Genomic DNA, 24,313 nt, shown 5'->3' with positions numbered 1-24,313 from the left:
AGATTTATATTCAGTCTCTAAAATAGGATGTTGTAACAGTGCTCTCTCTCTATCATGTTGCACACTCTAATTACAGAAAAACTAGCTTCTGAATATAAACCAAAGCACACCAAGCACAACTAACAGCTCAAAAAAATACAGAGTCGGGAAAGAGTTTGATGATCTCTTTGAGAAGTTGTATCATTGCAGGACCTCCCCAGGTTATGAACACAGGCGGTACATACAAATGGGCATTTCGGAGACCAATGAGACAGATTTGTTGGCTGCTGCAGGGCTGCAGGCATCTTCTGCCGCCTAGGAACTCAGTTCGTGGCGGCCTGTCTGACTTGCAAAACTGTCTGGGTTACGAACAGTTCATAGGAACGGAACTCTGCCATGGAGGCCCTGTATTCTGACCCCCCCCAAAGCCACTACTGCAGTTTAACAACATGACATTTATTCATTAAATAACTATTGCTTGGTAGTACCAGTGATGTGATTTTGGATACATTGCTCTATCAGCCACTGCTGTTAGTTGAGTACTGTTCATCAACAATAAAAGAGATTTGAGTGGAAGCTCTACCTTGTTTACTAAAGAGCAGAATCTACAGAAGGAACATTGGCAACATGGATGGGATTTTGTTGCTGAGGAGGTAGCAAGGAAATAACTAATGGTGAGGGAAAAGAGAACAGGGTTCTCCAGATATAAGAGTAATGATCACAGAAAGGTGGACCTGGTGGATATATTGCTGATCTGGAAAATTATGGGAGGTTGCAGCCATTTGCTCTATATGCAGAACAGATAGACATGCTTCTGAAAGGAAATGGCATCATCAGAGTCCCAAGAGAGTACAGAGAAAATAGCAACATAGCCACATGTGAACAGGGGCAGGCACTACTGTTATCAGTAGTCGGACTGGAAGCCTGTGAAATGCTACACTTGAACATAAGAATTAGGAGAAGGATTAGGCCACCTGGCCTCCTGAACCTGCCCTGCCATTTACTTACTTACTATAATCAGGGCTTATCTGATTGTAACTTCAAGACCATATTCCAGTCTGTCCACAATAACCTTTAAACCCTTGCTTATCAATTATCTGTCAACATCTGCCTTAAAGATATTCAAAGACAAAAAAAAACAGAAATCTGGAAGAACTCAGTGGGTCAAGCAGCATCTGTGGAGGCAAAAGGTGCAAGTCGATGCTTCAGGTTGAGACCCTGTGTCTGGACTGAGAGGGAAGAGGAAAGATTACGAGTCTATAGCAGTACGAGGGAGGGTCAGGGCAGAGGCTGGTTGGTGACAGGCAGAACTAGATGGGACGATGGGCAGGTGGAAGAAGGTCAGGAAGGAGGAGAGCATGGGAAAGGTTAACAAACGCTGAAGAACACTGGGTGGACAGGCGGCTGTGTGTGGGAGAACACTGCGGGTGTAGGTTACCTGAAATTGGAAAAGTCAACATTCACGCTACTAGGTTGAAAGCTACCCACGCAGAATAAGAGATATAATAGAGCCACAGTCATAGACTTATAGAGATGTACAGCATGGAAGCAGGCCAGTTAGCCCACCAAATCCACACAGACCAGTGGGCACACATCTGCACTACTCCCATCTCCCAGCACTTGGCCCATACCCTTCTACACCCAAGTGATTCAAGTGCTCGTCTAGAGACTTCTTAAATGCTGTGAGTGACCCTGCTTCAACCACTCTCTGAGGCAGTGCATTCCAGGTACTCATCACTCTCTGGGTGAAAAATGTCCCCCCCCCCCGTATCCCCTCTGAATCTCTCCCCCCTTTTCCTCTTGTTTTATCTATCTTTGGTATGGGGAAAAGTTTCCTGCAGTTTACCCTATCTATGTCGCTCAGAATCTTATATACCTCAATCATGTCCTCTTAACATCCTCTGCTCCAGGGAGAAAAGACTTAGTTTGTGCAATCTCTCCTCATAACTCAAATGCTCCATCCCAAGCAACATCCAAGTGAATCTCCTCTGCATCCCTTTTAGCGCTATCACATCCTTCCTATTGTGTGGTGCCCAGAACTGCACACAGTACTCCAGTTAAGACCTAACCAAAGTTTTATAAAATTGTAGAATAATCTCCCTGCTTATGTATTCAATGCCTTGACTAATGAAGGCCCATATTCCCTACACCTTCCTAACCTGTTATCTACCTGTGCTGCTACCTTTAAGGATCTCTGGACTTGTACTCCAAGATCCTTCTGATCGTCAATGCTCCCTAAGACCCTACCATTCATGGTATATGTCCTAGCCTCATTAGTATTCCCAATATGCTTCACCTCACATTTATCTGGATTGAAATCCATCTGCCATTTATCAGCCTATTTCACCAACACATTAATATCACCTTGCAGCCTAAATCTGTCCTTCACATCATCCACAACTCCACCAACCTTCATGTTATCTGTAAACTTACTGAACATGCCTCCTACATCCACATCCAAATCATTCACATATATTACAAATAGCGAAGGTCCTAGCACTGACTCCTCAGGAACATCACTAGGCATAAGCACCCAATAACTAAAACAACCCTCTATCATCACCCTCTGTCTCCTATCGCTGAACCAATTTTGGATCCAGTTTGCCAAACTATTGTTCTTGCAATTTGCGTTTGGCCTCTCCATAGCAATGGAGAAGACCGACGACAGACAGGTCAGTGTTGGAGTGCAAAGGAGAGTTAAAATGACCTGCAACTGGAAGCTCAAGATGGCCATTGAAGACAGAGTACAGGTGCTCCGCCAAACAGTTGGCTAGTCTGTGCTTGCTTTCTCCAACGTAGGGGAGGCCCTGTCATAAGAACTAAGCATGTGTTTTTGTGGTTTTGGGCAGCAATTAATGCACTTACTGTAGCACAATGGCAGTGAGAGACTTGTGCAAAAGGTGTCCAAGGTGGCAACACTTCCAGAGATGGAAAAGAGGTGTTGGGGGTTAAGGTAATGGCTATACCTTTGCTGGAATCCACAAGGACAATGGAAGGTGAGAGGTTCGACACAGGATGTGGTAGCAAAGCCATTTCAAAAGCTGGATGGTGCCACTGTAGTGGTAAAGGGACTGCACAGGTCCTGGAAAAAGACACAATGGCTACAGGACTCCTGCTGGATGGCCTGAACCAATGCAGGAGGAGAAGCTTATGGTACTGAATTACCAGGGAAGCAATAATGTAACAGGTCTCCAATCTTTCCCTGGGAAACTCCAATGCTATGTTTGATTTTTACAAGAATATGTCACAACCTCATCCTCAATTCATGTTATTTTGGAAGAACGAGCCTTGAAATTCATGCCTGGGCCTTTTTCCAAGACTGTGCAAACTCTTTACCATCACAACAGCACCCTGCTACCACACCCTGTGCTGAACCTCTCACTTTACATTTCCGCAGTGGATACCAGCAAAGCTACACAAGAGGTGCGACACCAGTATCAGTAGCAACATATTTTGTTCATTATGATATTAAGCAAGTGCCAAGGCTCTCACCAGATACATCTAGCTACAGGGTTGGTGGAATCATTGCATATGTGGTAGACTCAGCCATGTGCTGTCAATCACGTATGCTAGATGCACACTCAGCTCTGGTGAACAAAAATATGCACAGATTGAGCAAGAGAAATGAGTCATTATTTTTTGGAGTCACACCATTTTGTAAGTTCTTCTTGCTGAGGAGCAGTCAATACTGTGGCTTAAAAGTTGCTGGACTTTCTTTCACTGAAAGTTATACTAGGAAGTGCAAAAACCCTCACTCTCCCGACCTTGTTCTGATCTTATTATTTCCGATCCTAATTGTGTTGCTGAACTCATGTTTTCGTTACTGTTGAGGTCAGTGCTTTTACGACTACGTTGTGTGTTAAGTCCCCTCGCCCTTGTAGAATGAGCAGGACTGGTAATGCTCACGTTCCACTTGTAAACATAGGAGACAAATGGTTAGTTGCTCTTGCTCCACCTTTTTATACTGGCTATCTCCCCTCTTTCTTTCCAGTCCAGTGAAGGATCTTGACCTGAAATGTCGACCGTCCATTTCCCTACATAGATGCTGCCTGCCCTGCTGAGTTCCACCAGCTCCTTTGTGCGTTGAGACAGTTGGTCTCACTTTATAAGGATTTCATTACAAGGAATGTCATGAAGGATTCCAACAGGCAGCAAACAACTTAAAATGGAGTCAAACTGGTTTGCCTTCAATCAAATACAATCCACATGCATTCTGTGATTGAGCCAAATATCCTGTGATTGAGCCAAAGGAAAGACTGTCTAATTATCGCTCTCTTTCTGCCAATACAGCAGGGATCTGCCTACTCAACACAAGGCTGGCATCCTCTTGCACTGAGTGGCTTCAGTACTGCAGTAACAGTGAGCGAGCATTTGGCAATAATATAGAGACTTACACTGTAACCCACTGGAACTTCTGGTGTGTCCTGGCTCTGCTTGGGCTGACAGTTAACGTGATAAAAGGTGAAGAGCAGATGATGCTTCTCATTGAGGTTAGAAGGCAGCTTCATCTTCACTTCCTCATAGAAGAAAGGAGACCTGACAAAAGAGTTAAAACAATGTCAAGGAGCTGATATCCTTAAATAATGAAAGAATTTAAAGCAAAGTATACATTTATAAGGCTATGGCAAAAGTCAAGGGAGTGGGACTAATTGGATAGCTTTTAAAATTGAATGAGCTGAATGGTCCCTACTGTGTTAAAGGATTTTATAAATGTTTTATCCAGTGACAGATCATTTTGAAACCACTGTTGCTGTGGAATACCTGAAACTGTAACCACACAGTGCGATAGGATGAGCCAAAGGAGGCATTTATTGGCTTTTTTACTGCTGTGCCCAGGACCAGTAAAATAAACAGTGACTGAGCAGATTTGGTGAGCTTCTGGGAAAAACAGCCTCACTTCCACCACTTTGGTATTGAGGCACAAAGACCAGGAGGGTCCCTCATCAGATCTCAGGACTCCTGGGTTAGGGAGAGAACAGTAACCAACATTCCCATCTTGAACTTGTGTGCATGGGGGCTGCTGTGATTCCAGCTTGCACTTTCAAATACAGGGTCACAAAGCCTGCACAGACACTGACAATGTACAGAGAAAGAGAGGATATATGGGCCCAAATGTTGCAAGAACACAGAGTAAACTGATCAGATCTGAGAAGACATTCAAGGAGGGTATGGATATACAGGGCAGGGACACAGAGGCCATCTAGACACAAATAAAACCACTATCTACATTGGAAAGATTTATAGTCCAACAATGTGCATGGTGGTGAGGAATTATTACACTTTGTTTTCCATGACCTCCTCAAATGAAAAATCAATTGTGTGTATCAGAGTCTAGATGCAATCGGGTTTCTGTCATAGTGGCTGGTCCTCAGCCACTGATTGCTGTATGACAGCACCCTTAATCTGATAGCACCTTGATCCTCACCATGAGAGTGCCTGCCAATCTCACCTTCACAGCACCAGCCAATCTCACGTCAAGAGCACCCACTGATCTCATTGAGCGGTCATATTGCATTAATGCCCATTGATCTCACTATAACACCTGGTCTTACAGGAAGGCTGTTAGACAAAGCTCAGTTGCTACTGAATTCTAAACAGCTTTTCTACTGTGGGCTCACAGCAGCCAGGCTACAGGACTCCAAGCTCAATCCACATAGCATCCTCACAGGGAAGAGACTTCCATTTTTTTAATCAAGTCTGAACTCATGCATACTGCAGTACCCAGCACTCCCACCCAGTGCATACTTGCTGTGATAGGCCACGGGGGTATAGGATTCAGTCGTGTATTCAGGGTATCCAGACTTTCCAAAAATGACCTGGAGGGAAACAATTATTAATCACATCATCTGTAGCTTCAATAAAAGTGGCACTTAAAGACAATCTTTACAATGATACTTCAGGCACTAAAAAGTTTCTAAGGTAGCCAAGGTGAGGGTTTAGGCTGAAATGCCAGTTTGGCCCATGTTTAGCTCCAAGCGTCGCCTTGGTGAAACAATTTAAATTTACACAAGGAATGGTCATCCAGAGGATCATTAGGCAGCTGATTGTCACTTACATTATCTGTTCGAAAGAATTTCTCAACACTCCTGTCAGCATTTATACAAAAAATTATCTGGGATTTCACTTAAGAGTAAGTGTGCTAATCTACCTGACTAGACACCTCACAGAAGCAGGAGAAAGGCAGTGTTAAATTATCAGCATCTCACAAGAGGTCTCTCAGACAGCAAGAGGAATGGGAGGAGAATGAAAGGCCTGTCAGAGCAGCACCACCTGCCTTGGGAGAGAGGAACGAGAGGGTGTAGGTGGATTCTTTTCCTGCTGCCAGTAAAAGACTCAGCCTCATCTGAATCTCTTCCACCAGAACCTCAGGTGGTTCATTAGAGAAGCAGTGTGTCTTAATCAGTTCCTATGCCACTCTATAATGTACCATTGTGTGCTAGCCAGTACCTCTTCAACAAAATAGGTGCAAGGGGCTCAATAAACTGCCTCACAATACTAACCCTGCGTGCCTCTTCTAATTCCTGCAAGCAAATTCAAAGGATGGTAATCAACAATTAGGCCCAAAATTTTATAACAAAATCTGAGCTCCAATTGGCAGAGAGTCCGTATACTCCTTCTTCGAGACAGCCTTCAAGTAAACTAATCCAACCACATCTACTGCAGGCACAAAGGGGCAGAAAATTGTCTTGAGTTGCTAGAACCAAACCTGCCACTCCACACCAACACATCAATGGAACGAAATATACAAAGTCATACACACATTCACAGGTACCAGACAAGGACAAATTTCTTGCACAAGAGCTTTTTGTTCACATGCCAGACTGAGGCACAAACTTATGGATGAAGGAAAGACTTTGCTGAATGGAATGGAATGATAGCTGAAGGAATTCACTGGTCATTCCCCTCATCTCACAAGGGGCAATGGAAGGAGGATGTGAGACAACAGAGGGCAGTACCACCTGCCTCAGGTGAAGGGGACATCAGTCATGAGTAGAAAACTTGAGTGAAAAAAACAAGGTGGATAATTGACTTTGAAGGGAATGGACTGAATACTGGGAGCTGAATATGAGGTCCCAGCACATACTTACTAATCAAAAACAAATTTCTATTCCTCTACCATCCTAAAACATGCTCGATGTCACAGCAACAGTGGGGAGGGATTCGTAATGAAAGAAGAAACAAACATTGTCAGATGGGGTGACACAGAAGGGAGGGGTCATGGAGAGGAGGGGTAGCATGGAAAGGTGGGTTGAATGGAGGGAGGAATTGTTCGGAGGGAATGTCCACACACAGAGGGGAAGGAATCACAAGGTAGGAAGCCAAACTTGTATTTAAATACAGAGTGATGCAGGCAGCAGACAACAGGAGCAACACACAAGATGCTGGAGGAACTCAGTGGGTCGGGCAGCATCTATGGAGAGAAATGGACAGTCGACGTTTTGGGCCAAGACCCTTCATCACTCCAGATGACCAATCCATCAGTCCAGATGAAGGGTCTCAACCTGAAATGTTGACTGTCCATTTCTCTCCATAGGTGCTGCCTAACCTGCTGAGCTCCTCCAGCGGTTTGTGTGTTAATCCAGATTCAGCATCTGCAGTCTCCTCTGTCAGCAGACAACAGGAATTTGGAGTATGATAATCTTTAAGAAGTTTCCAATCACTACCCTGGCGGTACAAGTGAAAGCTGTTCATCATCATAAGAATACAAGAAAATAGGATCAGGAGTTGGCCACTCGGCCCCTCAAGCCTGCCCTGACATTTAATATGATCAAGGCTGATCTGCCCCAGTCCTCATCTCCTCTTCTGTGCCAGTTCCCCATAGCCCTCAATTCCCTGATATTTCAAAAATTTACCTACTTCCATTTTAAATACCCTCAAAGATCCATTCTCCACAACTCTCTGTTGTAGAGAATTGCAGAGGCCCCCCACCCTCAATGAGTGGAGGGTGCAGAAGATCAGAGGGTTGTAGACTCAGCCAGCTCCATCACGGGCACAACCCTCCCCACCATCGAGGACATCTTCAAGAGGTGGTGCCTCAAGATGGTGGTATCCATCATAAAGGACCCTCACTACCCAGGACATGCCCTCTTCATGTTACTACCATCATGGAGGAGGTACAGAAGCCTGAAGACCCACACTCAACATTTCAGGAACAGCTTCTTCCCTTCCATCATCAGGTTTCTGAACGGTCCATGAACCCATAAACACTACCTTTTTATTCTCCTTTTGCACTATTTATTTATTTTTGCAACTTACAGTAATTTTTACGTCTTTATGTCTTGCACTGTACTGCTGCCAAACAACAAATTTCACAATATATGTCAGTGATAATAAACCTGATTCCTAGATTAGATCTGATCAGTAAGACCAGATTACTTCACTCTAGCTGTGAGATGGCAGTGTAGGGATATTTTAATTGTCAGCTACATGTCTTTGAACTCCAGACTACTCAGCACCTCGACTAGATTGATGGTTCTTACACAGCGCATCCCTCACCGGTAGGCCTCTGCCGGGCTTCTCAGTCTCCAGGAACTGGATTTTCACAGTGATGTTTCGCGCTGATCCCTGTCGGTTCGAGAGATTGAGGAACTGAGGGTAGACGTAGAGGAGATTTCTGAAAAAGAAGACAACATTATTTAGGGATGTGATAATTTGATCAGCATTTACCAGAAGTAGTCAACCATCCAAATCTATGGGGTTGAGGAAATGTTCATCCTCCCAAGGACTGCCCTGGGTAAGGCAATCTTTCAATCTGCCTCTCTCTGCAACTGGTGCACAGCCAGCAGAGTTGTAGTGACCTGTATTAATAACTTCAGGTAAACAAATTGCTCCCAACAGAGCTTGCATTGGTATTGTAAAACACTTCTGAAAATTTCTATCACCTTGTCAGTTATGCGAGATGGGGCAGAGATTAGTACAATAACTTTGAGTCTAGGAAGCTGAGAATGACTGTGAAATGACCTCTGTAGGACAGCATTCTTTGTACATGTGTGAGGCAATATTTGAGGTCACACGAAGTCATTGATTTCAGTGGGGATAATTTGAGAATTAGCCATTTTAGCAGCATGATTCCAGGGAGACAGGATCAGTAATTCCTGGGCATTAATATATCGGATCATCTGTCCTGGGCCCTGCACGTAGATGCAATTACAAGGAAAACACACCAGTGTTGTTACTTTCTTAGGAGGTTAAGGAGGTTCAGCTTGTCACCAAACACTCTAACAAACTTCTACAGGTGTACTGTTGAAAGTATCCTGACTGGTTGCATCATGGTCTGGTATGGTAACGTGAATGCACAGGAACGCAAGAAACTGCAGAGAGTAATGGACTCTGCCCAATACATCACAGGCACATCCCTCCCCACCATCGGTGGTATCTCCAGGAGGCACTGCCTCAAGAAGGCAACATCCAGGCCATGCCATCTTTTCACAGCTACCATCGATCAGGAGGTACAGAAGCCTGAAGTCCTACAGGACCAGGTTCAAGAACAGCTACTTCCCTTCAACCATTCAGTTCTTGAACCAACCAGCACAACTTTAATCACTGGAGTTTAGCAACACTATGACCACTTTGATTACTTTACACTGAAATGGACCTTTTGTTGTTCTAATTGTATTATTTCTTGTACAATTGTGTTTAATTTATGCTTATGTTTTTCTTGTGAACGCTGCTTATATGATGCTATGTGCCTGTGATGCTGGTGCAAGTAAGCTTTATATTGCACCTGTGCATACATGTACTTGTGCATATGACAATAAACTTGACTTTGAGTAAACCTAGTTGTTCTATGAGTAAATAAGAATCCTTCTTTTTCAATATACTGAGCTTGAAAATTTCACTGTAGATGAATTATAAATATTGTACCACTATTTAAGTCAATAGTGTGAAGTTCAGTGTTGAGAAATAGGTGCTGGGGATAAAATCCAACTGAGAAGTCAGGTGTTGAATTTACTTTTGAAATGTTTGTAAAATCTCTCCACTCTGGGTTATGCCAATCATTTACTGCACAACATTACTTTTTTTTGGATCTGTGCAAAGGAATTTCTAAATCACGACCTCTGCTCCGGGTCTCTCTGTGGTGCAGACATGATAAATAGCCTTAACTGCAGCTTTCAATGAAGTCCATCATACTGTGTAGTAACAGCTGATTGCTGATCTCTCAAACCAACAGTCCAGTTGTCCCACTTTGACCTTGTCAACACTTCTCCAGGCAACCAGTATCGTACTCCAGCAAAATTGACTTTAGTCTTCATTTTTGAAACAGCACAAAAATTAAACAAATCAGAAAGGCCAAATTACCTCACTCTAAATTTCCCCATAAAGTCTTCTGGATTCTGACTCACTCTGTCTCGGTCGCTGAGACAACAGTGACAGGTTTTAGAGCAGGGTTGGGTCTGGTATGACTGAGCATTTCACTAGGGCTCCACTGCTGGGGTTATTGACTTTTTTGAATAAAGGTTATTCACTCAGCAAATGCTGATTTCAGAATCCTCCAGGTCTATTTACAACCGAAGATTACATTCTTCACAACTTCCGCCACCTACAACGGCACCCCAACACCAGACACATCTTCCACAGGGATCACTCTCTTCATGACTCCCTCATCCGCTCATCCCTCCCCACCAACCCCTTCCCTCCCTCCCCAGGCACTTGCCCCTGTATGTTACACCTGCCCTTACACCTCCTCCCTTGCCACCATCCAGGGCCCCAAACAGTCCTTCCAGGTGAGGCAGTCCCTCACGGGTGAATCCCACAGTGTTATTTATTGCATCCGGTGCTCCTGGTGCAGCCTTCTCTATACCGTTGAGACCGGATGCAGATTGGAGAACCACCTTGCCGAGCACCTCCTCCCCGTCCGCAGTGCCAGCTGGGATCTCCTGGTGGCCACCCATTTCAATTCCACTTCACATTCCCACACCGACATGTCTGTCCACAGCCTCCCCCATGCGAGGTCACGGCCAAACAAAAATTAGAGGAACAACACCTCATATTTCGCCTGGACAGTCTCCAAACTGGCGGCATGAACATCGAATTCTCAAACTTCCAGTAACCGCTCCCTCTCTGTCCCTTTTCCCCTATTTTTTCTTTTTTTCCTTTTTTCTCTCTCCTCCTGATCCAACTGGGCCCCCCATCACCTTATGTTTGTCCCCTCCCCCACCCTCTGCCTCTCCATCTGCCCATCACCCACACAATCCTCCCACTGGTTCCCCTCCCCAACTCCCTCCCTTTATTCAATGATCTACTGCCCTCTCCTGCATTGTTACAATGAGGCCCAAGACAAACTTGAGGAACAAGCTCACTTTCCATCTGGGTACACTGAAGCATTCAGGACTGAATTCTCCAACTTTAGATAACTCAATGTTTCTTTATGTCCATATCAGAACTGGGCATTTGTGACTGTCACTATGTTAGCTCAGTTTTCTTCTTTTAATATAGTCTAGCCTGCTGAGCATGTTCCACAGCCTTACAATTAACAATACGTTGCACAAAGAAGCTTAATATAATCTTGACTGCAACTCCAATTGCCACATTAAGTCTTTTGGTCTCACCCCATCAGAGATATTCCCTCTGTTCTAGCCATCCCTTCCCCATCTTCTCTGTTACCCGAAACTATTTTGCTTTCTCTTTTTACCAATTCTGACGAAGGGTGCCAGGCCTGAAATGTTAACTGTTTCTCTGTCCACTGATCTGACCAAATGCACCTTGCAGTGAAGAATTCAGTGAACAAAGTGAGTAAATGAACAAATTAATTTACCATTAATTGAACTTGCAACTGTACATTGACTTAAATTGTTAACTGGTTGAATAATATCATAGTTTTCAAAAAAAGATGATTAAACCCATAGATTGAGCAGAGGGGTGATGGGCTAATAGAACAGTGCATTTCTGGCCATGGCAGCAGAGCTTTGATTGACCACAAGTTTATAGAGTATGAAACATGGGAGAATGACCAGGAGAGCATTGAAGCGAAAAACAAGATGCTGGAGGAACTCAGTGTGTCAGGCAACATCTGTGGAAGAAAATGGTCAGTCGACGTTTTGGGTTGACCCTTCACCTACAATCAGCATTGAAGTAGTTAAATCTAGAGATAAAAGTGGTATTACGGGGAGTTTCTGCAGCAAATGAATGAAGACAGGGTGGAATTGACTATGTCAGATATGGAAAACAGGCAGGGTCAGTGATAATGTGGAGGTGTGTTCAGAAATGTTGACTGAAGTTTGTCCCTGGATCAAAGATGACATAAAATTTGCAAATTGCCTGGTTTGGTTTCACTTAGACCATAGAAACACAAGGTATTTGGAAGGACCATCCAATTACTCTAGCTCTCCTGTGTTTTCCTCATTGTTCTTCAAATTAACTCCCTCCAATTCCCTTTGGAACGTTATTGATGACTCTGTTTCCCTCACCCTTTCAGGCGATGCATTCTTGTCACAGCTATGTGCACAATAAAAAGATTCCTAATCTCCTCTCTTGTTCTTCTACCACTTATCTTTAGTGTATCCCCTCTGTTACTGACTACTGGTATGTTTGGTTTTTTTTTGCAAATGGTTTATTATTTATGACTGCATCTAAGGCTATTGAAATAGTTGCAGCATCCTTTGTTTATTCTTGTTGAACACGATGACAGAAGCTGCTGTTTTAAGCACCTCTCACTTAAACATAGAGCCTGGCATTAAAACATGAAACTATTAAGAAATATGCAGTGGCCTAAACTGGGACCAGGGGAGCCTCAACTCAAGTAGGGCAAAGTTTGCTCTGGTAGTGTGATTCAACAGCAGAAATTACCATTTTCACAAGAAAGTAATGCAAGTCAACTTGGGGAGATTGGAAAATTGCTTTAAGTTATGTGCTGCCTTTAAAGCACAATTCAATGACTGAAGGGGTCTGTATTTGATCAAGGGAGAGCTGGTGAGGTAGAGGTAGATCAAGGTGAGGTAGAGCTAGTCTTGGTCAGGAGCAGGTAACCATGGAAGGGAGTCAATAATGAACCCCCACTCTCTCGTAATATTGGTGATCATACCAATGAATGGCACTGAGCATCCATTCCAGAAACTATAGTACAGGAGGTAAACTGGTACTCTGGTACAGTACCAGGGAATGCTGCATGATGGCTGGTGCCATCTTTTAGATGAAATGTTAAACTAAGGTCTTGTCCACCTTCTCAGCTGGACTCAAAAGACACCCTGGTGGTATATGCAATTATTTGCATACCATATACCATCACCATATGTTATCTGGGCATTATCAGATTCCTTTGTGCATCCTGCTGTGCAGAAATTGGTTGCTGCCTTTCCTATCTTTTCCAGCTGACAGGGGATTACAGTAAACTATACATAGTAGCAACTGTGAGAAAATCTTCCTGGAGGTAACAGTGAAACATATGAGGAGAATATATTGGAGTGAGTACGATGCATGTTGGTGAGCCACATGGGGAGGCAGGAGTGAACAAGAGGCAGACAGGAGAGGTAACTATGAGGCAAATTAGGGAAGTGACTGAGGCAAATGGCGGATGGACTGAGGCCCCCGGAATGGGGGGGAATAATCATGACCCATACATAGATGTATTAGCAAAAAGCACCCAGGGATTGCCCACTGTGGATTGACTGGCCTGAGCTAAGCATTCGCACCAATACACAGATAAACACAAATGATGACAATTAAATAACATTGAGTTTGAAAGTAAGCTGTACTTAGAGTCTGAGATCTTGATGACAATGGGAGCAGCCAGTGTCAGTCAGACATCACTTTCCTGACCCAGTGTTACTCAGTTCATTTAACAGCATGGTCCACAATGGAACCTATCTCATGTCATTCTTTACACTTCACTGAACTGGCTTAATGCCCAAAGGCCCAAGCCATTTTTGAGGTATTAATATTGTGAGCACATTCAAGGCATCAAGTGTCTGAAATAAAACAGGAAGGAAACTGTATACTGTACATAACTGAAAGCCATTTGTCCAAGTTTATTCACAATCCTGTCAGATACATGGGCTACACCATCAGGACAGGGACTCAGGGCAACAGACAAGTTGCACTGACAGCTTCTCCCTATAGTGCACAGTTACACAGAGAACATCTCCATCTTGAGGATCTTCCTTTTCCAGACCAAAGTCCAACCAACAAATCTTGGCAGGTTTTAGATGTAATTAGAACCAGCAGACTGGCAATAGGGAATGAGGTGCAATTACACAGAAACATGTTAATAACTGCTGGACAAAATCACTGAACTTTTACGTAGTTTACTGTGAGAGAGTCCCGTTGCTAATAACGGCAAGATATTATTTGGCATGTACATCGACAAATGCCATCTTTAATTCTGCCAAGGAGTATTTATAGTCTTTGTGGTCAAAGAGTTGAGATATAGAGAATAGGTAAAATGCCTGAGGGTTACACAGTCTCAGAAAATTACATTCCAACCCCAGCAGATGTAGAGTGGAATAAAGCAAGAGAATGGACAAAGGTAAAATTATGTAAATATACATAGAGAGGCAATGACAGAATACAGCACACAGCTGAGCAATGAAACTGATGGGCTCAATAACTGACACATGACATATGGTAAGTGTAGCAAGCTTGGGAGGAACAGCTGACCTGGGAACATCAATGGGATTTTCTATGTCTCATGTCTGGGTCTGCTGTCAACTAATTGGTAGAGATTGATTGCCACGATTAATCAACGCCTCCATTCTTACTGCTTCATGGAAATGCCAGGAGGATAAGAGACAGACTAGACAGACTGTGGCCTTTCCTCATCTACAATCTCTGTGTTCCTGAGATGGGACTGAGGCCAACTGTAGAGCCTTCAGTGCTGGTCTAACTTAGCTGAGAGGAGGGGAGAATGCTGGGGCTTTCCTGATTTATGTGGATTACTTATCAGCAAGTGAATGATCAAGGGAGCCTTTCTCTGAATTACTGTCACTGATTCTTCCTCCGGTGCCATTCTCTTTTAAAGCACAACTGATGATGGATGGATGGGTGCACAAGAATGGCTGTTCTATTCACCCATCTGCATCTGATTACAAGTACCTTTTAAACCATTTTTCAGCAACTCAATTTCTGATCCTTTCTGCTTTTGACAATGTAGGAATCTTGATGGTGGGGCAGAGAATGGTTAAGAGTTGGTGGAAGGGGAAGCTCTAGGCAGAAGAACAGAGGGAAGGATGGGAAGGTACTAAGCAGGAGGTGAGGCAGTGAAAATTGAAGGTGTGGTGGTGAGGGAGAGTGGGGGGGGGAGTAGTAATCAACAGGCGGGCAAGGCGGTGCTAGGCACAAATCAGAAAGCAAGTGACCTAAACATGGTGTCTCTCATCACCCAGTAGCTGGTTTACTGCCCCAGATTAGCTTCACTGCAGTGACAATCACACAGGATTGAGCTTTGATTTCAATGGAAGGTGAATGGATGGAGATGCCACCACCCTTGGGGTGAATATGTAGAATATTGATGAGGTTAGATCTTCTATTATCATTTAGCATTAATGCGAAGATGAATTGCACCCGATTAGTATGCAGTGGGGATGCTTGATGCTTGCATCATTTTAAACTGTACTGGTGGAGTAGGATACCTGAGAAGAGAGGGCAGGTGTAGTTGCTGGCCATGGCCGAGGAAAGGTGCTACTGCACCCAAACTCGAAACCTCAACTTCAATCTACTCCCGTCCAGGAAGTTGTAAGAACTATTTCTTTTAAGAAGCACAATTTACAAGTTCCACAGTGATATTGCTATATTTAAAGCAACTGACTTAATTATTTACCCCTCCTTATCTTGTCTTCACTCTTAACCTAACCCCACAGTCAAAAAAAAATCACACATTGTAAACAAGTTGATAAGAAGTACAACAAAGAGCAGAAATCAAAACAGAAATACTGGAAATACTCAGCAGATCAGGCAGCAACTGTGGGAGAAAAACAGTCAAACCTACATCAGAACACAGGTAGAAATATGATTCCAGAAACTGAGAAAGGACAGAGATACTGAGTAATGATTGTCCACAGAACATGCAGCCGTCTCTATAAACAGCACTGATCAAACAACATTCCAAACTAGGAGCATTGGAAAGCATGGAAAGAGAACTATCTGTCCTGTAAAGTCCTTCAGATGCATATGTATGCTACACTCTATCATGGACTCTGTCCATGCATTAATATTCATCTTTGTATTCAAATGATTAACAGTCACTGTATCTGGGGCTGGTTATCAATCTGTGCTAGTGAGCGACTGTTGCTGGATCTGAGGAGCAACTCATTCCTTACACAAGGGTGTACAAAATCATCAGAAGGAGGAGTGCTTACAAACCAGTGGATGGAAGGTGATTATCAATCACCCTAAATCTAGTAGTGATAAACACTTCACACATCCCTTCCAAACAGATAACTCACCAGAATGTGCTGCCTTGCATTTCCAATTCCAATTTTGTGTTTCCTGTATTCAAATATCAGATACATTCCTAAAGTGGGGGCTCTGTGAATAACCCCAGCCCTCGGACAGCAACAACCCTTATCTCAACAGCTGTCACTACCTTGGTGCACATACGTTTAGGTTTGCAGGCATGTGCACACTGATGATAGAACTGATAATAAATTCATTTAGGGTGGGGGCATGGGATGGAGAGAGAAAGCTGTGAAAGAAGTAGACGGAATGAGATAACAAGGAAGTCAAAACACAAAATGTGTGTACACTCAATCAGATCTCTGAACTTCTATCTTGACACACTACAGGGAATCACTGATACCTGTCTGTGTGCTGTCGATCCCTCGGAGTAGAATAGCTGGCTGTCTGAGCCTGTGTCTACTTGTCGGTTAACACTTTGGGAGCTGGTTTCACTTGTATGAACACATATTCCACAAAAAACATATCGTCCAAACATAAGAGTATAGATTCCAAGATTAAGAGGACATTAAGTTAGTTATCATTATCAGTTCCTGAAAGTTGGGAAGCAATTAGATGGAGGTTGATCATCAATCACTAGATGTGAGGTGATTATCAATTGCCGTAAATCCAGAGATGAAAATGCCTTCCAACCTGGATGCCAGTCCATTATGCAAAGACTTCTGATTCCACTCTTTAGTATCTTACACTTGGAGAACATTAATGAACCAACCTCTGGGAAAGTAAAAGAGGGGAAAATATTTCCACTAGTCAGCAAGTCAATGAATAAAGAGCTTAAGTTACCATGAGAGCAAAAAGGAAGAGATAGAAGAGGTGCTTTATTAAAAAAAACTCTAAAAAGGTTTGGTTTGGCTACAAGGAACAATGCTGTAAAGAAAATATCATCATCTCTTTCAAAGGGAAAGTAAATGAATATTCAAAACAGAAAATTGAAACAAAAAAGAACAGCTTGTGAATGGGGTTTATTGGGTGGCCCTTTCAAAGAGACAGAGTGAATGATTACTACCTATGCTGTAAAATCCATGAGTCCACTCCAGGCACAGTAGCCACTGTGGACCATTAAAACCCTCTTAGCTCCAGGACAGAGAGAAGATTAATTGGGGTCCACAATGTAAACAGGGAGATCTTCTCTGGAAACTATTTCCTGTTTGTCAGGAAATGATTTCCAGAAAAGACCTCTCTGTTTACATTGTGGATCATAATTGCTTTCCCTCAGTGTTCTGAGACTATGAGTGTTGTACTGGTCTACAGTGGAAAATGCATACCTGCAGCTCAAAGTGTCTGCTCTCCCATCCTCCATCTCTGTGGAAGCTTCAGCCTCTGTTTTGTTCTTATATAATCTGGACTTTACGAGCTATTGTGAACCACCTCAATGCATGAAGTTTTGTGCTTTCCCACACAGACTTGCAGTCTGACAAAACAAAATGGACAAATGACAAATAATTTAAAACCTAACCATTTAATACTCATTGAACCTGGATTTAAGGGGATGTAAATCAAAGAGGAAAATGTCTAAAGTAGAGGAAAATATGCTGTAAAATGAGCCATATATAAGCTCTTCTGTGACAAATGTGATTTCTTCTAAACCTAAATTCAGTAATTATAACCAGGGAAAAATCCCACCAGGGTTCCCTTGCCTGCCTGTTTGCTCTCAATCACAGTCAGTATTTACCCAAACTACTACAAGCCTGACAAAACTGGCTTGTTTCAAAAACAACTGGTGTGAAGCAAAGAGTAAAGAGCTTTAAGTTACCAAAAGATCAAAGGGGAGGAGATAGAATAGGTGCTTTTTTAAACAAAAATACTGAAGGTTGTGTCTTGGCCACCAGGAACATTACTGAAAGGAAAATATCAACATTACTTTCAAAGGGAATGTAGATAAAAATTCAAAATAAAAAAAAGAACAGCTTGTGATTGGGGTTTAATTGGATGGCTCTTTCAAAGAGCTAGAGTGAATGATTACTGCCTACGCTGTAAAATCCATGAGTCCACTCTTGGCACAGTAGCCACTGTAGATCAGTACAACCTCCTTAGCTTCAGGACAGAATTACTATATTAACCAAATATTCCGATGTCTCTGTGTGGTTAAAAATCATCTGTTTTCTGTACTGCATTAACATCAGTCATTTTATAGTGCAACAGATCTCAGTGCAAACCCATTGAACTCAAGATTCTGCATAGATACTGCGCTGTTTGCTAAGGAAAATGACACGTATGTTCTCCAGATTTAATTCAATTTAATTTCTTGAGACAACCTCTCCCTACCCCCAACACTCCCTTAAATGTAGAGATCCTTCATCCACTAATGAAAGAGAATTATGAAAAAAAAATTCACAAAAGGGTTGAAGGAAAGTAGACTATAAAGGTATATTAAATCCCAAATAAAATAGAAATGGTTAAACCTGAGCAATGTTTCAATTTAAATTACTGCCCATTACCAGCATAGAATGAAAGGTCATGATTCACACTGGCTAAATGCAGGCAGGTTCAAGCATCTTTTCACACACAATAATGAATGGAAGCAACAACTCTGTAATAATTTAAAGGGCAATGGGCTCAGGTTAAACCATTGGAAGACTAAGCTAAATGGATTGAACAGCTTCCCTTCTATGCAAAAGTAAGCCACAGTGGTTTCCTGTTCTAATTTTACTCTAAATTGTGGCCTGCAGAGAGGACAATAAAAACCATCATTGAGCCAGTTTGTATGATAATTGGTGCAGATTGTAATCCAGTCCACCCGCCTTGCATCATTCACTCAGTTCAAAACTTAAATGAAGTAATGAAAATGTGTTTTGTTCTGATGAAACTCATTGAGCTAAAATGTTAATATTATTTTTCGCCCCTCTGGTGTCGAGTATTTTTAGTATTTCCACAAATTAGATTTCCCCAATCATCAAACAACAGGATCACATAACTGAACAGCTCTTAAAGCCCATGCTCTGCGTTAGTGCTAAACAGTATGCAGCCTCTTATTCTGTCTTCTAGACGGCTTTGAGCCAAGCCATCTTTAAATGTTTAAGCTGACAAGTTTGCCTCTCAATCTTCAGCCCAATTTGCTGATACATGGTGAGGAGTTTTCAAACAGGACTTATCCAGAACTACATGCTCCTCCACACTTGCGCAGGTACATGACCCTGACTTCTCTGTTACTGTTGCAACAGCTCAAGGGAATTTGGTAAAATTCCAGATTCTCTCGAAACTTCAACTTTGCTTAACAAAACAACAAACAGCTTTAAATAAATCAGTGAGACTTGGGTTACAGGCAGAATGTTGTGTGAATGAAATTATTACAATGGACTATTAACTGATTTTATTTATGACATTCATTTAAACTAATTAAGATACATTTACACTGCAGCAGCCTCAGACTGCAGTCTCACTGCTGTTTGAATTCCAGACAGGCTTCTGCTGGGCTAGAAGTTTAACTGCCCTGTTCAGGGGTGAGTTCTAAAAATGACTCAATAAACAGGGCAGCAAAACTATCTCTCAAATATTATTTCCCCAGAGCTTCTGTTACTGTAAATTTGGTCAGAGATTTTGCAGACCCCCGCATTTATCTGTGTTCCCACTGAAGTGATGACAGCAGTATGGGAGAAGGCCTGAGGAACTTCCCGGCATCAATGCCTGCAGCTTATAATAATCTATTTTCTCAACATTTCAGTTCACTTAAATTAATATAATTTTGATCAACAAGAGTTCAAACGGATGAACACTCACCAGACCCTTTGCAAACCCCCTGCACTCAGAGCACAAACGTGGTCTAAGACTGCAATCTGCAGGGACTCTTGCCCTGGTCTCAGGCTTCTCATTGTGCAGCAAGTTTGGTGTCAATCAGAAGGTGGATTTCATTGGGCCCCACATTATGCATGCAATATCAATGCACCACAAATCACCTTGCTTAAAGATTAAGCCTTATAAGTTAAGTTACATGAACTGCCCATCCTGCATTCCTATTCTAATATCTGCAATTTTAAAATCTTCACTCAACTAACAAACAGATCCACCGTATCTCTTTGGCTTCCTAACAGCAAGCCTATCTGTTCACTATATGTGACCGGTCTCTTCTCCTTCCTTCCCCCACCTCTATGTCAGGATTTCAAATCCACTTCACCATTCAGCTTCATAGCAAAGAAATTTGAAAGATTCAATCTAATTTTGCATAGCAGCCAACAGCGCATCTGGTTTGGTTAATTTATACATACTTCCCTATTAAAATGCACATTAGCAAACACCCCATACTATTGCCCATGGTAAATCATGAGATGCACAGCCCTGAAAGGAGAGGATCATATAGAATATTGATCTGAAGTCCTAAAGCCAGACTATGGATTTGTAATCGAGCTAGTAGTGAATTCCTAGCTGAAGAAGTCTGTATAATATTGGAAAAGTGTTTCAGAATAACGGGGCTTTAAGTTACTTTGTAAGCTATAACAATAAGGTCTGTGTATGGGAGGCAGAGTACAGCTACTATGAAAGTCATTATTTTCCATTTATTTTAACTTATCTTTGGTGCAACTATTATGTGGATCTTGAGGAAATGGAAATGAGGGTAAGAGATGCCAGTGCAGTGAAGATTGACCCCATTCAGGATATCAAAGCTGATGATATTATTCATGATCTGATGAATTAGCTTGTGTCAGTACCTATTGCATACATGACTTAACACATTATATACTTGAATAGGTAGCAAGTTATTATAGTGACGAATGGTGATATCAGGGACTGGACCACTTCTTATGTTAATCTTCTAATGTCAAGCTGCGAGGTTTCCCGGGCTCAGATCTTGATAGTGTGGAGTTTTGTACAGTCACATATCCAGAGAGCCTAGATCTAGTCCTTGGAGTAAACACACCCAACAGAGACCAGAGCCATTTCCAAAGTTCTGGAGGCAAGCACAGGACACTCTGTGTGCATGAGTAGGTCTCACTACAGCGTCTTCTATTGAGACAGCCCCTCAGGGTCAAGGATAACCTGTTTATTTTTCAGTTCTATGGATTCTGAGGTGGCTATGAGCCCAAAGTACAACCCATAGACTTTGCCAGACTTGGGACAGAAGTTGAAAACAGAAAATAGTGGAAAAACTCAATGGGTTAAGCAGCATCTGTGAAAAGAGAAACAGAGTTTACAAGTGAAGTTGAAGACCCTTCATCAAACATTAACTCTTTTTCTCTTTCAACAGATGCTGCTCGACCAGCTGAGTATTTCCAGCATTTTCTGTTTTTTTTTATTTCAGGTCTCCAGCATCTGCAGTTCTTTTATTAGGGCAGGAAAAGTTTGACATAGCAGGCAGGTGGATAGTCTAGGAGGAGGTGTGCTCCTTTCATTATTTTTACTGAGTTTCTGTGTGCTCCCAGTGAAGTGACTCAAGGCTCTCAGCACCATCCAGAATGTTCCTTCTCCATTTTGAGTGGTCACGGCAAGGGATTTCCATGTCACTGGGGACTTTACACTTTTCAAAGAGGCTTTACGCACATCTTTGAATCATTTTCTCTGATTGCCTGGTAATGTCTTCCCAAGAGAGAGTTTGGGATAGAGTGTCTGTTTCAGGACTCTGGCACGTGTACAATGTGGCATGTCATCATAGCCAGCTGAGGGTAATTTGAGCCCCAGTAATGGGATTGTTGGCCTGGGAAAGGACATTGACATTGTTTTGCTCATCGTGCCAATGGTCTTGGAGGATCTTCCAGACACAATGTTAGTAGTACCTCTACAGTGCTTTGAGTTGCTTACTGCAGGTGGTCAATGTCTCAGAAGCATACAGGAGGGTGAGGACTGATCCCGCCCAGTGTACCATGAGCTTTAGTTTAAAGTCTTTATCTACTCATACTTTCCCCGAACAGGCAAAGACTGTGCTGGCACACTGAAGGTGATGATGAATTTCATCATCCATGTCTGCCTTCACTGAGAGTTGGCTTCCAAGATGTCAAAAGTAGTCTGTGTTTTCCAGATCATGTTGTGGACTTTAATTGTCAGGGGTGATTATTATGCTGCAGGAGCACACAGCTAGAGGATCCTTGCTTTGCAAATTCATACTGTAAGATCCATTCTCTCGCATGCCCCAGTACATGAGTCAACATGTATACTATACTGCCCAGTATACTATGAGCTTTAGTCTAAAGTCTTTATCTACTCATACTTTCCCCAGACAGGCAAAGCAAAGATCGTGCTGGCACACTGAAGGTGACGATGAATTACAACTATACTGCAACAACTTGGTTAGAGGTGCAGCTAGTTCTGGAGCACAGGTTTTTGGCACAACAGCTGTGATGTGGTCTGGTCCCATGGCCTTTGCTGTATCCAGTGCTCTCAGCCCTTTCTTGATCACATGAAGTGAATCAAACTGGCTGGAGATGGTGAGGATCTTCATAAGCAGCCAAGATGGATCATTCATATGACCTACTCACTGAACATGCTTCCTCCTTGTCTTCATCCAACCCCACCATTGTTGAGGATGGAGATATTCTTGGAGTCAATGTTGAGGATTCCCAGGCCTAATCCCTTTCACCTGCATGCCGTTGTACAATCCTATCTGGTGGCTGTGTCCTGGCATTACAACAGGAGGTACACAGGAATTATGATGGAGGAGTCTGGCACGTTATCGGTAAAGCATGGTTAACTGGTTTGTGGGACAGCTCAGCACCAGTCCCATACATTTGTGGGTAAGACTCTGCAAATTTGATTGGATTGGGAGTGACATTGCTGTGTCCAAATTCAGTGCCAAGGTCAATGCCTGATGATCCATCTGCCTATGACTGTTGGGGTAGAGTAATCAGGCACTGCTCAGACCCCTGGGAAAGTTCTGCCTAAAAATCTAGCAAACACTTTCCAGCCAAGATTGAAACCAAAGTTTGGCTATCACCTCCTGTAGTCAGGAGAGTCACAGGGTGATAGTTATGGAGTGATATAGCACAGAAACAGGCTCTTCAGCCCACCAGGTCCATGCAGCCCATCAAGTACCCATCAATCCTAATCCCATCTATCAGCAATCGGTCTGAATGCTCTGGATCAGGAAGAGAATCAGGAGCAGCAAAAGGCAAGACTTCCTCTGGAGTTCGTCCTGGCCCGCAAGGAAACCCACAATTAAAATTTTTAAATGTATGGGAAGATTTCCTGGCACACAATCCACGTTCCAACGGGTGTGCCTTTATGGAGGAAATCAACACCACTACCTCGTTCCAGACTCCATCTAAAGTTGTCAATTAGTTCTGAACAATATCAGGAGGACCCCATCTGCAGAATGCACCAGCTAATTTCCTCTGGGAACACCCCCTCCCCTCCCCCCTCGTCACCTGTGCAAGAGGACAGGCTAAGATTCAGAGAGGACAAGGCACTTAACTGTCTAGCTTCTGCTTAGAACGGGATGGTGGTGAAATTAAAATTGGGGGTCACACTATCAGACAGACAGAAGACTAAACATATCGTGTACCTCGCCAGAAAGAAACACAGCAATTTTACCTGGCAAAGGCCAACTTTTTAGCGACTCATTTATTCAGTCATGTCTATTCTATTTACAAATACACAAGATGAAGATGAAGCTGGAATGAGTTATAGGGAAGTAAGGGTCCAGGAGATGGCATCATGATTTGCAGTTTATAACCTCTGATCCCCTGCTGGCTTACAGCATCGCAACAGAATGTGTTCACTCCAGATTTAAGAACAAAAGGGCCAGAATAAACAGCTACACCCTTCAGACCTGATAAGAAGCCCCAGGCCCAGTGCAAGCTCCCAGTTCCAACTCAGCATCTTGCAATTAAACGTATGTTGATCCAGTATTTAGTCTAATTTTTGAGCTATTACACGCCTCAGATCACACATTTAAGTTGCAGTCTCTGGGACTAGGAGAACATGCCAATAACTTCACTGCCAATGATGGGTGGACAGAACTAGGCTAAAGGGCACTGTGCTTAGAACCATTTAATGATGAAACATTTTGTGACGTGAAGTTGAA

The 24,313-nt window shown here is 42.9% G+C and overlaps 1 protein-coding gene across 3 annotated transcripts in view; it reads right to left on the bottom strand.

The window, feature by feature from the left end:
• LOC127582385 (dedicator of cytokinesis protein 7-like) overlaps nt 1-24,313 on the bottom strand; it is a 151,379-nt gene that overhangs the window by 65,163 nt on the left and 61,903 nt on the right. For all 3 annotated transcript variants that reach the window (XR_007958109.1, XM_052037571.1, XM_052037572.1), the window contains exons 15-17: nt 8,476-8,593; nt 5,725-5,795; nt 4,374-4,515 (exon numbers count right to left, since the gene is read on the bottom strand). Coding sequence is in view for 2 of the 3 variants with exons in the window: in XM_052037571.1 (XP_051893531.1) it covers nt 4,374-4,515; nt 5,725-5,795; nt 8,476-8,593 (331 nt within the window). In the remaining variant the exon portion in view is untranslated. The remainder of the gene's footprint in view (nt 1-4,373; nt 4,516-5,724; nt 5,796-8,475; nt 8,594-24,313) is intronic.

The sequence above is a fragment of the Pristis pectinata genome, chromosome 24, assembly GCF_009764475.1.
Source record: "Pristis pectinata isolate sPriPec2 chromosome 24, sPriPec2.1.pri, whole genome shotgun sequence".
NCBI classification, from domain to species: domain Eukaryota; kingdom Metazoa; phylum Chordata; class Chondrichthyes; order Rhinopristiformes; family Pristidae; genus Pristis; species Pristis pectinata.
The sequence above is the reverse complement of the archived record's forward strand: the minus strand, read 5'-3'. Positions and strand labels throughout refer to the sequence as shown.